This window comes from Prionailurus bengalensis, chromosome C2, assembly GCF_016509475.1.
Source record: "Prionailurus bengalensis isolate Pbe53 chromosome C2, Fcat_Pben_1.1_paternal_pri, whole genome shotgun sequence".
Classification (NCBI taxonomy): Eukaryota; Metazoa; Chordata; class Mammalia; order Carnivora; family Felidae; genus Prionailurus; species Prionailurus bengalensis.
Genome location: NC_057350.1, coordinates 75,302,499 through 75,316,004, shown reverse-complemented (window position 1 = coordinate 75,316,004; position 13,506 = coordinate 75,302,499). Strand labels below are relative to the sequence as shown.

Here is a 13,506-nt window from a genome sequence, read left to right as displayed (position 1 = left end):
ATCCCTTTTATGGGCCCCAGTTTCCTCATAAAATGACAAGAGTAGTAAGGGGGAAACGTATTTAAAGTCCTAGAATTGATTCGATTACTTAGGGAGAAAATGAAGATAGAGAAGGAAAGGGACCCGGGATCTCTGAAATCTGGGACCCTCTTACACGGAGAGTTTTTGGGAGAGGAGCCAGCAAAGGAGAATGGGGAGCAGAAAAGGAGAATGTTATGTCCTGAAAACCAGGAGAGGGAAGCCAACAAAGAAGGAGAGCGCTGAGCACCCAGGCTTCTGAGATGAATGCTGAGAAGTCCAGTGTCCACTGACAATTTGGAATTGTTGGAAGCCTTTACGCAAGCCATTTCAACAAATGAGTTAAAGTCAGACGAAAGCCAGTTAAAGAGTAAACAAAATCATTTGTGATGCCTTTATAAACTGCTCAAGCTTATTGCAAACCCACAGCTGGTCTAATTCATCGGAGCCCTTCTCAGATCCGACCTTCAGAGATTCTAAAGCACTTAATCAGTCCATGACTCCTCTTGCCTCCCAAGATTGTTCTGAGAGTGTTTTATAAACAAAGACACCGAACAAAAGAGTGGGGCAACCGTTGTTTTTCATTATTCTATTACACTATTACTGTATTCATTTTGTACTCGCTAGGCTCCTCCAAGCTCCGTAAATACCTACATTTTCTTAAATTGGCAGGCACCCAGAGAGAATTTATCAATCCGGTTTCCTCGCCCGGCACCCAGTCAGTCCCTGCCCAACTCTCAACCCCTCACCTCTCCAAATCTTTGACCTGGGAAACTCAATTTCGTAACTCCAACCCGGAAACAAAGAAGGAGGGAAGGGGTGGTGGGAGGCGGAATGCGGCTGTCTCCTCTGGAGGCTCTGAGCGCAGGCACTAATCCTCCACGGACCGTTTGTGCTGCCCTCCTAGGAAGCGTGGCGGGGGTGGTGCTTATTTTCCTGACGGACAGAGTACGGGTGCCGGGCGGGCTCTCGCGGAAGTCCATGCGCCATTGGGAGGGCCGCAGTAGCTGCTCTGTGCCCTTGTTGCTGAGGGCCTCTTCCTGGGTCACTCCTGGAGCAGGGGCCGGACTGGGGCTGACACCGGGGCTCCGGCGTGGCCCTCTCGGCGCCCGTGTGACCTCCTCGCCGGCGGGATGTGGCGACTACGCCGAGCCGCCGTGGCCTGGTAAGTGCGGGCTCAGACCTGGCCCCGTTATTTGGGGGGCCTCCGGAAAACCGGGTTATCCCATCACTACCTCCAGAATATGCACCTAACTCTCAGGCCAGGCGGAGGGCGGTTGGAGGATTCCGGGATATTTTTGAGGACCCGTAGTTACAGGAGCCCTGACTGGGCTTACCTGAAGTCCCGGCTGCAGTACCGGCCCTTGTGCCTGTTTTCTGTGCCGCCAGAAGATTCTGGGCTCCTTTCAGTCTTGGCCTTCTCTGTTGTCCTTCTGTCCCTGTCCTCTTTCACCTTTCTGCCCTCGCTGTTATCTCTGTCTCTGGTTGCTTCTTGTTTCTGCCCTCTCCCTCCCCTCGCCGTGTCCCTCTTAACTCTTTTTCTTCTGCCTCCACGCCTGGTGTGCCTTGCTCCTGCAGGTACTCTGTCTTCTGCTAGGGTAAAGAGGACTCTGCCTCTTGCCTTCGTCCGCAGACTAGACTTGGTTTGGAGTCAGATCTGAAGCAGTGACGCAAATGGTGGCCGCGGTGGTGATTAGAGATACCCTGTTAACAGCAGCTTTTCAGTGTTAGGGAGAAAGGCTTGCTTTGGATGCGAAGTGGTGAATATAGCACCAGCTTTCTAATCACACTTATTTTTGCCCTGGTCTCGTTTAATCCTAAGTTTTTTTCATAGGAGTTTTTTTCATTTCTGTGGGTTACTACGGGCATTTTAAAGAGATTTAAATTTGACTTTATCTTGACACATATTTGTGTTCTAATATCCTTAGATACTTTCAGGCTTAACTCATTGTTGCAGGCTTTTGAGAAGAAGTAATATGCATCAATTAAGGTTGGAAAAACTTGGTTTTCCTGAATTAGCCTCCAAACACCTGTCTTGAATTTTTTTCAGAACGTTGTTTAAATAGTGTAGGTAATTTATAGTGTTTATAAGGAATGGAATCCATTTGTTTTATAAAGGTTAATTTGAGTCTATATTTAGAATCAGATGACATACAACAGTTACAGTCAATTAGAATAAGTGAATAGTTATTTCTAATTTAATGGAATTTGAGTTTCTGAGTAAATCCATAGCCCTTGATAACTGCGGTAGATTATTTACTACTTTTTGTTTCTACTCATCACTATTTCCTGGAGAAACCTATCTAATTTTATTTGAATAAAAAGAGAAAAGACTTTGCCAAAAATAGCATACTTCATTGGAACAATTAAGATATGTAGGAAAACTTTAAAAATTGACCTTAACAACAACTAATTAATAACTGACATATTTGTTTGTGGATGTCGTTGGGGTAAATTATTTCTAAAGTTACTATAGACTCTACAAAGTCATGGCTTAAAAGTGTCTTATGTTGATAGTGCAGTTTAGCTACCCTGCAGAAATAGAGATCTGGAAAGTAGAAGCCTCAGCTCTGAAATGTGTCTTTTGCTGTATTTCTTCTGCAAAGAAGAATACGTGTTATGAAGGAGTACACTTAAATTTCCATTCTTTTTTTTTTTTATTTTTATGTTTATTTTTGAGAGAGAGAGAGAGACCAAGTGCAAGCAGGGGAGGGGCAGAGAGAGAGAGGGAGACACAGAATCTGAAGCAGGCTCCAGGTTCCGAGCTGTCAGCACAGAGCCTGACATGGGGCTGGAACCCACAAACTGTGAAGTCATGACCTGAACTGAAGTCAGACCCTTAACTGACTGAGCCACCCAGGTGCCCCTGAATTCCCATTCTTAAACAGATGGGAACATAAACATTTTTTGACATACATCTCTAAATACATACTCCCATATTTAGGTGCAATAAATATTTGTGTAAACTTGTTGAAAAGAGAATTATGTGTTAGGAAATGATGCATAGGTTAAAAGAGATGGTAGAGGAGAGATAATAGATGGTTTCGGGAGCAGCAGAGGAGCTTGCTTTGCATCACATTTGGTTTTCACTTTGGCCAAATGTAGAAGTCTGTATTCAAAATACTTTTCCTTCAGAACTGTAAAGGCACTACCACATTTTTTTCTGGCATCCTTTGTCAACGAACACGGAATACAGACTGTTGGGACAATCTGATTTCTCTGTGTTTGTAGGTATCCTGTTTTTCTTTTCTTCCCAGACCTTCCTTGCCCTGCACCCCACACACACATGAGCTTTAGCTCCTCCCTGGCAGATTGTTCATCCTGGGGGCAAGTGTTCGTATTTTAACATTCAGCTGCACTGGACTGAGGGTGACACAGCCTTTCCCCAGATGGTGCTTCAGCAAATCTCAATTTCTTCTCCTCTTTTTACTTTCTTACCTATATCTCAAGAGGACCCTTTTGTGGAAAAGAGTCTCTCCTGTATGAGCATTGATCTTTTAGAGTATCACCATGAATTGGAAGCCCTGGAAATAATACTTGAGGATACCTTCCCAAGTACTAGGATTTTGTTTTGAGTCAATTAGCTTTTCCAGGGGATTGATTGAAGAACATTTTACATGTGGTTCCTGATTTGGACAACCAAACACTCTTTTTTCTTGGTGTCACCCACAGCTGTTGTTGCCACCATTGTGGAAACCGGGATTTTAGAGGTTTGGGAATAAAAAAGGAAGAAAATAACGAAAAGCCAAAACATCTTAGCAATATGACTACTTGGGTCTGGAGTTTATCTATTTGGATATATATTTAGATTAACTACTTTCTTTAAAAAAGCAAACAACTTTTGAGGGATAAAGGACTACTCATCAATAATACATTAGTAGAGGCTAGGGCAGTTATTGTTGAAATGACATTTATTGAGCACTTACTGTGTGGTCATTGCTAGGTTCTTTCACCTTTTGTTTTGGTTTTGTTCTCCCAATAACATATGTTCATTCAGCAGATTTATTAAGTGTCTACTGCTTGTGAAGCATTGGGCTAGGCTTTAGAAATACAATGGTAAGCAAAACAGACAAGACCCCTCCCTGGCCTTATGAAGATTATAGTTTATTAGTAGAGACAAATATTAATGCAATAATTACATTATTATGTAAAACAAATTTTATGTGCCCTAAAGAAAAGTGCAGGGAACCAAGAACTGTAGCAGGGGAACTCTAGTGAGAATGTCGATGCCAGGAGAGAAAGGGATACTGAGGTGAGTACTGAGGTACTCCTTTGATATCTAAGGGGTGGTGTTCAGTAGGCAGTTGGACACAAGGATCTGGAACTTAACTGTTTGTACTAGACGTACAAGTTTTGAGAAACGTGGATATGCAGATGGCAGTTGAGGAGATGGGTGTGGATAAGGTTGCCTGGGAAGAATGGGTAGACTGAGAAGACAAGTGACTTTATATCTAAGCCCGATGAACTCCCAAGATTTAAAAGGTTGTTGGGGAGGAGGTGCCTGAAAAGGAGTGGCCAGCGAGTAGGAGTAAAGCTAGAGACTGCGGAGATTGAGGGCATTCCAACAAGGAGGGGGTGTCAACGCTGTCAGATATTGCTGAGAGAAAGAAAATGCGAATCGAAAAAACAAATGCCCACTGGAAGCCTTCAGGGCACTCAGTGAGGGCTGTTTCACTGAAGTGAGACAAATGGAAATCAGGTTGGTTTGGCTTTTAATAGAGGAGCTAGAGCAGGGAACTGGGGTCTGTCTTTCTCTCCTTTAAACTGACAGAGACTTGACTAGTGATTTCTGAAAAGAAAGGAGGAATTCAGAGGAAACAGGGATTTCCCTTTAAAAGGCAGAAGAGTACTTCCTTACTGTAATCTTACAGGGCTTGTGGAGGAGGGTGGGTGTCAATGCGGTAGGTAAGCAACAGCATGTGTCCCTCTGATGGCTTCCATTTTCTCCCAAGAGTCGGAGGAAACAAGGAGAGATGTGGGAGGGTAGAGGTGGGTGGGGAACATCTGAAATAGTCCTAGCAGAGAGTGGAAGAATGAATTGATAAAAAGTAAGATGGCCAAGCTTTTTTTAGGGCCTAGCTGAGATGTCTGTCCAATTGGGTGTGACTTTCTTCAGTAGTGCTTCATTCCCTTGGTACAGGCTTAAAGTGATAATAAGGTTCATCCAGGGTTTGCATATTGCCAAACAAGTGTAACAGAAAGTCAGAGGGCAAGGGAGTTTAGAGTATTTGCAAAAGAGCCTTTAAGACTATGAACCAGGCTAACTAGGTAAATAGAAAAGGTGGAGACTGATAGGTTAGGGAGCAGATAGAAATACCCATGACCTGGCTGTTCCTATAGGGCCAAAGATGGTTGTAGTGAAGGGGATTATGGTCTGAGAAGAAGATACTTGAATTAGTGATTATTGACAATAACTGATGTAGACGTAATCCTGTTTTAACAGATTAAAAAAACTGAGGCTTTGGTAAATTCATAATTTGCCCTTGATTGCACATGAGTAAGCAGTGAAACTGGAACTGGAACCAAAGTTTATCTGACTCAAAACACTAAGTGGCTGGCTATAAGGACAGGGTCGAAAGAAGTTTGAGCCAAGTGTTATGAAGCCGTGGGCTATTCCCCCAGTTGGTTTGGCTCTTGATTGTTTTATATCTGTAAGTGTAATAATCTTAGTCTCCCAGCTAAAACTTTAGGATTACTATTTACTCTTTTCCTTGTCTCCTGTGTCTAGTCCGTCATTCTGGTATCTACCTTTCCCTTTCCTTTCTTAGTGCTGCCACCTCACTTTAGTGTCTTTTCTTGTATCTGTGCAACTGATACACGATCGCCTTATTGCTCCCCAAATTACCAAACACTGGGCGGCTTCAACAGGAAAACATTTATTTCTCACAGTTCTGGAGGCTGTGAGCTCCAAGATCAAAGTGCCGGCATATTTGATGTCTGCTGAGGAATCACTTCCTGGTTCCTAGATGGGGGCATCTTTTTTCTGTGTCCTCACATGACAGATCTGTGCTGTTCATCTCCTTATAAGGGCACCCAACACATGGGCACATCCATGACTACAAATAAACCAAATTATCTTGCAAAGGCCTCACTTCCAAATACTTCATGTTGTGGATTAGGCTTCCACATACAAATTTTGGGGGGACACAAACAGTCTGTAGGACGTTGCCTTTAATAACCTTCTTTCATTGCTGTTTGATTACTCTTACTTACTCAGAAACTTTCAGCCAGGTACTTTATGTGGTAATGATTTTTTCCTTAATTTCCATCCCTGGGCTGTCTCAGGATCATGAGACGTAGAGGAGAGACCAAAGAATAGCTGTTCTAAGCTGCTGGAATTTTTGTGTTTGAAAGCAGGTTTGCATTCATTTTGTTTTCACTTTTACTGACAGTGAATAGCAGTTAATAAAATAAGTCTCTGCCTTTTTTCTTTTCATCTCAATTCCTTGGATTGGGATAGCCTGCATGTAGTAAAGGAGAGGGAGGGCTCTGGAGTCCCACTGCGTCAGTTTGAATCTTCATAGAAGTGTGCACTTAGACGAGGTGTGTGTGTGTGTGTGTGTGTGCGCGCGCGCCATCTTTTCCTTGTTGGTAGAATGGAGGTAATACTAATACTTTCATCATAGGATTTTTAGCAGGATCAAATGAGGTAGCACATGCCGCAGCAGTGTCTGGAAATGGAGTAAGTGGTTAATGTAAGCTATGGTATGATGTCGTGTGCTTGGTCACATGCACCCATGTGCATTTTCTCTTGTGCATACTGCTCTTTTTATGTCGTTTCCTTCTCATTGTTACCCAGTCTGATCTTTGTCCCATTTTGGTTTTCTTTTCAGTGAGGTCTGCCAATCCTTAGTGAAACGTAGCTCTGGAATCAAAGGAAGCTTACCACTACAAAAACTGCATCTGGTTTCACGAAGCGTTTATCATTCACATCATCCTACCTTAAAGCTTCAAAGACCCCAATTCCGGACATCATTTCATCAGTTCTCCTCTTTAGCTAACCTTCCATTACGTAAATTGAAGCTTTCTCCAATTAAATATGGCTACCAGCCTCACAGGAATTTTTGGCCAGCGAGATTAGCTGCAAGACTCTTAAAACTTCGATATCTCATACTAGGATCTGCTGTTGGTGGTGGCTATACAGCCAAAAAAGTGAGTAGAACTTTCCACTGCTTTTCCAGTTATTTTAGCATGATTATTTGAAGGTCTTAAAACACAAATTGTTTTTCTTTAGTGCAGTAGAATATTTAAAAATTTATGGTGTATCTCTACCATGTGCTAAATTAACGTTGCAAATAGGAAAATGCTCTTTGAATCTTGGTTATAATTACAGTAGGTGAGAATGGCCTAGTGGAAGGAGCACTAGGGTGGGGTGAGGTCACCTGGCTTTGATTTTCAGCTTGCCACTTAGTAGCACAGACAGGAAAGTAGGTGTCATGCTAACACAACCACTTTGGGGCAGCTTTGGGAGCAGAGGCAAGGTGTCCTGACCCCTGGTTTGTGTTTCTTCTGTTCCACAGTATTGTTTAGGTAAATCATGAAGCCTATTTGAAGTAAGAATATATTTTCAATTTTTATATTTTCCATATTTAGTAAAAGGACGCTTACATGTTCTATACGCTTGCCTACTAATTTGTTTTCGAAGGAACTGAGGCTATTTTGTTTCTAAAATTTTGACCATAATGTATCGCTCTTTGTAGATTAGCATGTTTTAATTAGATAAATAAGGTGGTTTTTCTTTATTTTTTTGTATGACATTCAGAACATTCGATTGGCATTTTCTTTTCTTTTAGACTTTTGATCAGTGGAAAGATATGATACCTGACCTCAGTGACTATAAATGGATTGTGCCTGACATTGTGTGGGAGATTGATGAGTATATTGATTTAGGTTTGTATCATCAACGTTAAAATACGTTTTTTTGGTCATATCTTCGGGAAAGAGAAATAGTGGTATTGAGATAGTTTCTTCACTCATGAGTTCACTGTGTAGCAGTTTTATTTTAATGATAAAAGTAATAGAATATCAAAGAAAAAACTAGTAGAAAAAAAATAACCCCTTCATCCATCACTTTCACATAGCTACTACTATCCTCATGGACATTTTCTTTTAATTGAACCTAGTCTGTGTATGTGGTTATTATTTTAGTTTCCTTTTTAAAAGTTATATGGCAACAGTATATACTTGGGCTTCTTTTCCTGCCCAACACATTTGTTAGCCAAATCAGCCTCTCTGGACATCACTTTCAGTGTTCTGTATTCTCACCCAGAGCAGATGCACCATAACCCACCTCACTAGTTACTTTTTATTGGATACCTTGGTGACTTCTACTTTTTGTAGCCAAGTCCCTCAAAGCCCGCTAGAGTCCGTGATAATTTCTTGCCATAGTCAGGTACTGTTCACCTTTTTCTATAATAGGTAGATTAGAAAAAAGTATATCTGATAGTTCTGATTGCCAGTATGTTATGATGATTTAAACAAAATTTTCTTTTAATGGAATTACTTTCCTCAGTCTTTTTTTTTTTTTTTAGAGTTTGTTTAATTTCTTAGGTGCATATGGGGGTGGAATTACTCTCTGCATGCACTTACAGCTCGTAAAGATAAAACCGTGCCGCACTGACAGAGGGATCTGCAGGAATCTGTAGCATTCTTTCCATGTTTTTCTAATATTCGTGAGGAGAGCTTTTACCTTGATGCATTTGCCAGCACCACAGTGTGGGGCTGAGGGTTGGGTTCTGAAGCTGCACTGGCCAGCCTCAAGCCTGACTCCCTGCTTCTTTGCTGTTGTGCAGGCTCATCTACTTAACCTCAGTGCCCCAGTTCCTCACCTGTAAAGTGGGTTTGATGATAACTGTTCTGTAGGGCTGCCTTGAGGATTAAACAGGGGAGTGCCGTAACAGCATTTAGAATAATATCTGACATACTCTTATTTTGAGAATATTTATGTATTTTAGTCCTCTGCAGAGAAAATTAAGAAAAGCGCATTCTAATTCAGAAGATACTGTACCGTTGTACCAAACTTTGACAAAATTGAGCTTCAAAATTTTTGTAAACAAAAATGAATACTTTGACCATTTTATCAATAAAACCAGCAAAAATAAAACCGAAGTTTGCCATGGGTTCTTAGACAGTTATTTCCAAATGTTAACAAGTGTGAATTTTCTTAGGGTCTGTTAAAGGATGGAAAAAAGTAATGGAATTCTATTTTTTATTTCATTACTGTCTTCGAGTTTGGACCAGGTGTTTCAAGAGGTGTTTTTCTGTATTTTCTTTGATTCTTGGCCTCTTTGCTGTGACTTTCTCCTTAAAAGTACTTCTGATTCCAATACAGCATTAACATTGTTAATACAGTGCTTATAGTTCCTGGCATTTAACTTATAAATGAAAAGTTTCCATCTAAGCCATACATCTGGTGACTCTTTTTAAAAACATTTCATGGCCTGTGGAATATCATCACAATGACATATTGTTTCAGATACAATTATAGTTGTAATAGGGAGAAAAATAGAAAAATATTTTAAGTTTATATATGATGATTATTTCTATTTTTTCAGTGTTTTAATAGTCAAATTCTTATTTTGAGAATTTTGTTTGTTCTCCAGAGAAAATTAGAAAAGCACTTCCTAATTCAGACGACCTTGCAAAATTGGCACCTGACTTTGATAAAATTGTTGAAAGCCTCAGTTTACTGAAGGACTTTTTCACCACAGGTAAGGAAGGACCCGTTTGATCTCACTTAAAATGTCAGAAGACCCAGAGGAAAAATACTAAGATGTATTCATTTGTTTATTCGTATCTTTTAAATGAAAACATCTAGTACAAATGAAAAACAAATTTTTGAAAAAACAGATACACAAAGTTTTGTTGCTCAGTGGTTTTAAATTTTGGTTAGTGCAACAAAATGAAAATTTGTAAGAGGTTAAACATACTTGGCTTTAGTCAGTGAGGGAAAAAACGATCTCTTGTTCCTGACAAGTAGGTTAGACTTCCTATGTGCTTGCTTTTCATAATTGGTTAGAGCCGATTTGGTGATTTTAAAACAAATTTAATTATGATGGGCCGTAATGAGTAGAATTTACTAAGGTTGATCTTGGCGTATTTGCCCAACTCACACCCTATCATGATATAACTCTGAGATCTCAGACATTTGTTTGCTCATTCCTGTCAAATTTTACATTTCTATTTCCCCTTTTGCTGATTTTTCACAGGTCACAAATTGGTTAGTGAAGTCATAGGAGCTTCTGACCTACTTCTCTTGTTAGGTGTGTAAACAGACATTTTTGCTGACCTTAACATGCCTTTTAAATGCTTCTAATAAACTAGTTGCAAATAAATTGCAGACCAAATTTATGCTGCTTATGCTGAATTTTAAAACTCCAGAACTCTATTGGGCAAATTCCTTATCTTACAGGTGAAAATAATAAAATAATTATCTTGCAATAAAACTAAAATTCCTAAATACGTTTCTATAAGATTAAAAGTATTAAAAAGAAAGTTTGTTTAACCAAAATATTTTCTTGAAATTGATCTGATCATTTCTGATAATTGAAATGAAAAGTAATTTTAGTTTGTCTCATCCGTCCTGTCACCTTTTGACATTTTAAATTTGTTTTGTTACCATATGTGGTCTGTAACGGCAGTGATATAGGACTGAACTGTAAGTACTCTCCTGGAAAATTATCTTCATCAGAAATTGTCTTTTTTAATTGTAATTTTCAGTGATTTGTTTTTAAATAGGTTAAACATGTCCTATAATATTTACAAAGGTTTTTTTGCGTAGGTTATCAATGTGTTCCTTAAAATAAGAATAGTTTTTAATTTTCAAAAAAGTGGGTTTTATAAAAGCCCATTTGCCTTTAAATTAGACGTAATTTGGAATTTCGGCTATTGACATCACTGGAGAATTTAAAGGACTGCTTATTTATCTTTAAGGTTCACCTGGAGAAACAGCATTCAGAGCAACAGATCACGGATCTGAAAGTGACAAGCATTATAGAAAGGTAAGTATAAGGGAGAACTCTTCACACAGGTAGTCTGAAAGAGTTAAAAAAAAGTTTTCACCTACATGAAAGGTTTGAAAATAGTAACATCTGAGGAGCAAATATAAAAGCATCTAAGTAGAGGTGTTGTTAATCTTGGTACAAAGTGAAAGGTATTGTGTGACAGTTCTGGAAATATAATTGGAGAAGCGCATTGCCTTCAAATATGTTGTGAAATATTAGTTTCAAGGATTGGCTTCAACAAAGGGTCTTGTTGTTAAATATGTGTGGGAAAGCTGATATAAATAAAACAAGCAGGCTTTTCTTTTCCTTGGGATTTCTCAGACCTCACATACTTATGTGTATTATAAATCCCAGGAGAAGTCAAAGTGTACAGAGTTTTCCAGATTTATTTAGCAACAGAACCCTTTTTTGTGAAATGTATTTTAGGGACTAATGTTTCATGGCATACGCTTAGGGAAATATTAAAGGAGTAGGAAATGGGTTATTAGGGGATAAATTGATTCTGTGACATTAATAGCAATTGTGTTTGGAGTTATTTAGGGTGTGTTAATTTCAATACTTGTGTTAAAATCCATATGAAAGTTTTAGGAGAATTGCTAATTAAAATAACACATTCATTGCTCTATTTATATTCATATGTTAACTTGACATTTTCTTAGTCTTCATTTTCTCATCTTTTGGAATTGGTAAGTTAACTGATTCCTTGCAAGTTTTCCTTAAAAAAAATGTAGGTAAATAGATATTTGAAAAACATGTTCTACGAACATTTAAAAATTAAGTATGGAGTATGTAGCTTTTATATTGAAAGTTATGGTTTTTGTAAATTGAAAGGAAATAATTTTATGTTTATTTTGAAAGTGGAAAGAAAATACTTCCTTTGTATAGGTTTCCATCTCTCTCTTTGTCCTTTATCTTTGAACTTTTTACATGATATTCCAAGTTTAAAGTCTAGTGTTTCAAAAGATTTTTCTCTTGCCTTTTAGCTAGATCTTTCTTTTGGAGAAAACTTATTTTAAAATGTGTGTGTATGTGTGTATGTGTGTACATGTGTTTGCCTTTTAAGTTGATACCTTTTCCATTGGCATTTTAACCAAAGGAACACTTGACTATTCATGCTACTGGGGGGAAAAGTTTTAATAGAAATTAGCCTATTATGCACAGCTTATTTCAAACCAAAGACTTGGCCCTTAATGCAGGTAGATTTTATATGTAGAGAGGCACTAATCTAAGGGGGAAAGGAAGCTCTCTTATAGGATTAGCGGTGTGGTTTCTTTTTGCCTAGATAAGGTAGGCGAGGTCTGCCTCTGGTATTCTCTGGTATGGTCTAGGATCACTTTGGTGAATGAGAAACCTGTTTCAGGGTCTAACTCACATAATTTCCTTAAAATCCTGCTAAAGTGCTGAATGAATACTTGACAAATGATGAGTAGCTCTGCAATATAGAAGACAGTGGATCACTGGGAATTTAATTATATTCACAGATTTTATTTTATACAGTAGACATGAAAGCAAATTTATTGCTTTATTTCATAATTTACTTGAAGGTAAATACCCTCATATACTATTTCCTTTTTTCATACTTTATGATGATTATGTTGCCCATTAAAAACCTAGCAATTATTACTAAATCTAGAATTTTAATTAGGCTGTTTTCAATACAGGCTAAGTTAAATTGTAGTCAATGCTAGTATACAAATTTACTATACAGAAAAGTATTTCCAGCCTCAGCTAGTGGTTTTAAATTGTTAATGTGCAGCATTATGTGTTTCAAGGCTTGACTTTTATCTGTAATACTTGAAGATGATGAACCACTCAGGCAAGATGCAAATAAACTGACTTTAGTAGACGTATCTACAAATTAATGGCTGAATGTGAGCACGGAAGGAGAGACTTTCTTTGCAGAAGCCTTTTTGAAATTACTCTAAAATGTTAAGTTTGAAAATTTGAGTAGTGGTCACAGGTGGTAGGATGACATCCAGAGATTAGTTGATATTTTTTTGATGGTTCAGAATGTTGTCTGAGAGTCCCAGATAGAATGTGGTATTTAGAGTTTGAATACACTAAGCAGTCATGCATTAGCTTAATGGTTGTCTGGTTTGTACCAAAATTTCTGGCCAGATTTATACTAGAAATGTAAAAGTAAATGTGAATCTGATTTCTTTTTTTTTTTTTCTTTTTTAAGTAATAAACTGAAAACATTTCTACAACTAGAACTAAAAAAGGAAATTTGTCCTTTCTGATAGAAGAACACATGTGGAGAGTGTGGGCAGGTAGAAGAAGTTAGGACCTGCGAAGTCAACTGAAGCGAGAGTGATAGAATTGAGAGCACACACATGTCAGATTGTTTGAGTTGAGTCCAACAGAATGGATAACACCGTGACCTGACTACCTGTGGCTCCCAGTTTGGGGTCACTAGACTTTTAGGCACTCTGGAAAAGTTGTAATTGAGGTCTTTAGAAAGTCTAAAAAAGCAGAAGACATGTAT

The 13,506-nt window shown here is 38.7% G+C and overlaps 1 protein-coding gene across 5 annotated transcripts in view; it reads left to right on the top strand.

Annotated features, from left to right (window-relative positions):
* The first annotated feature begins 1,074 nt into the window (after nucleotides 1-1,074).
* Nucleotides 1,075-13,506, top strand: part of OPA1 (OPA1 mitochondrial dynamin like GTPase) — an 85,142-nt gene continuing 72,710 nt past the window's right edge. For 3 of the 5 annotated variants that reach the window (XR_006299388.1, XM_043594569.1, XM_043594567.1), the window contains exons 1-6: nucleotides 1,075-1,183; nucleotides 6,852-7,170; nucleotides 7,812-7,908; nucleotides 9,621-9,728; nucleotides 10,227-10,280; nucleotides 10,951-11,018. Coding sequence is in view for 4 of the 5 variants with exons in the window: in XM_043594569.1 (XP_043450504.1) it covers nucleotides 1,152-1,183; nucleotides 6,852-7,170; nucleotides 7,812-7,908; nucleotides 9,621-9,728; nucleotides 10,227-10,280; nucleotides 10,951-11,018 (678 nt within the window). In the remaining variant the exon portion in view is untranslated. The remainder of the gene's footprint in view (nucleotides 1,184-6,851; nucleotides 7,171-7,811; nucleotides 7,909-9,620; nucleotides 9,729-10,226; nucleotides 10,281-10,950; nucleotides 11,019-13,506) is intronic. The other 2 variants (XM_043594571.1, XM_043594568.1) reach the window with 1 other exon arrangement.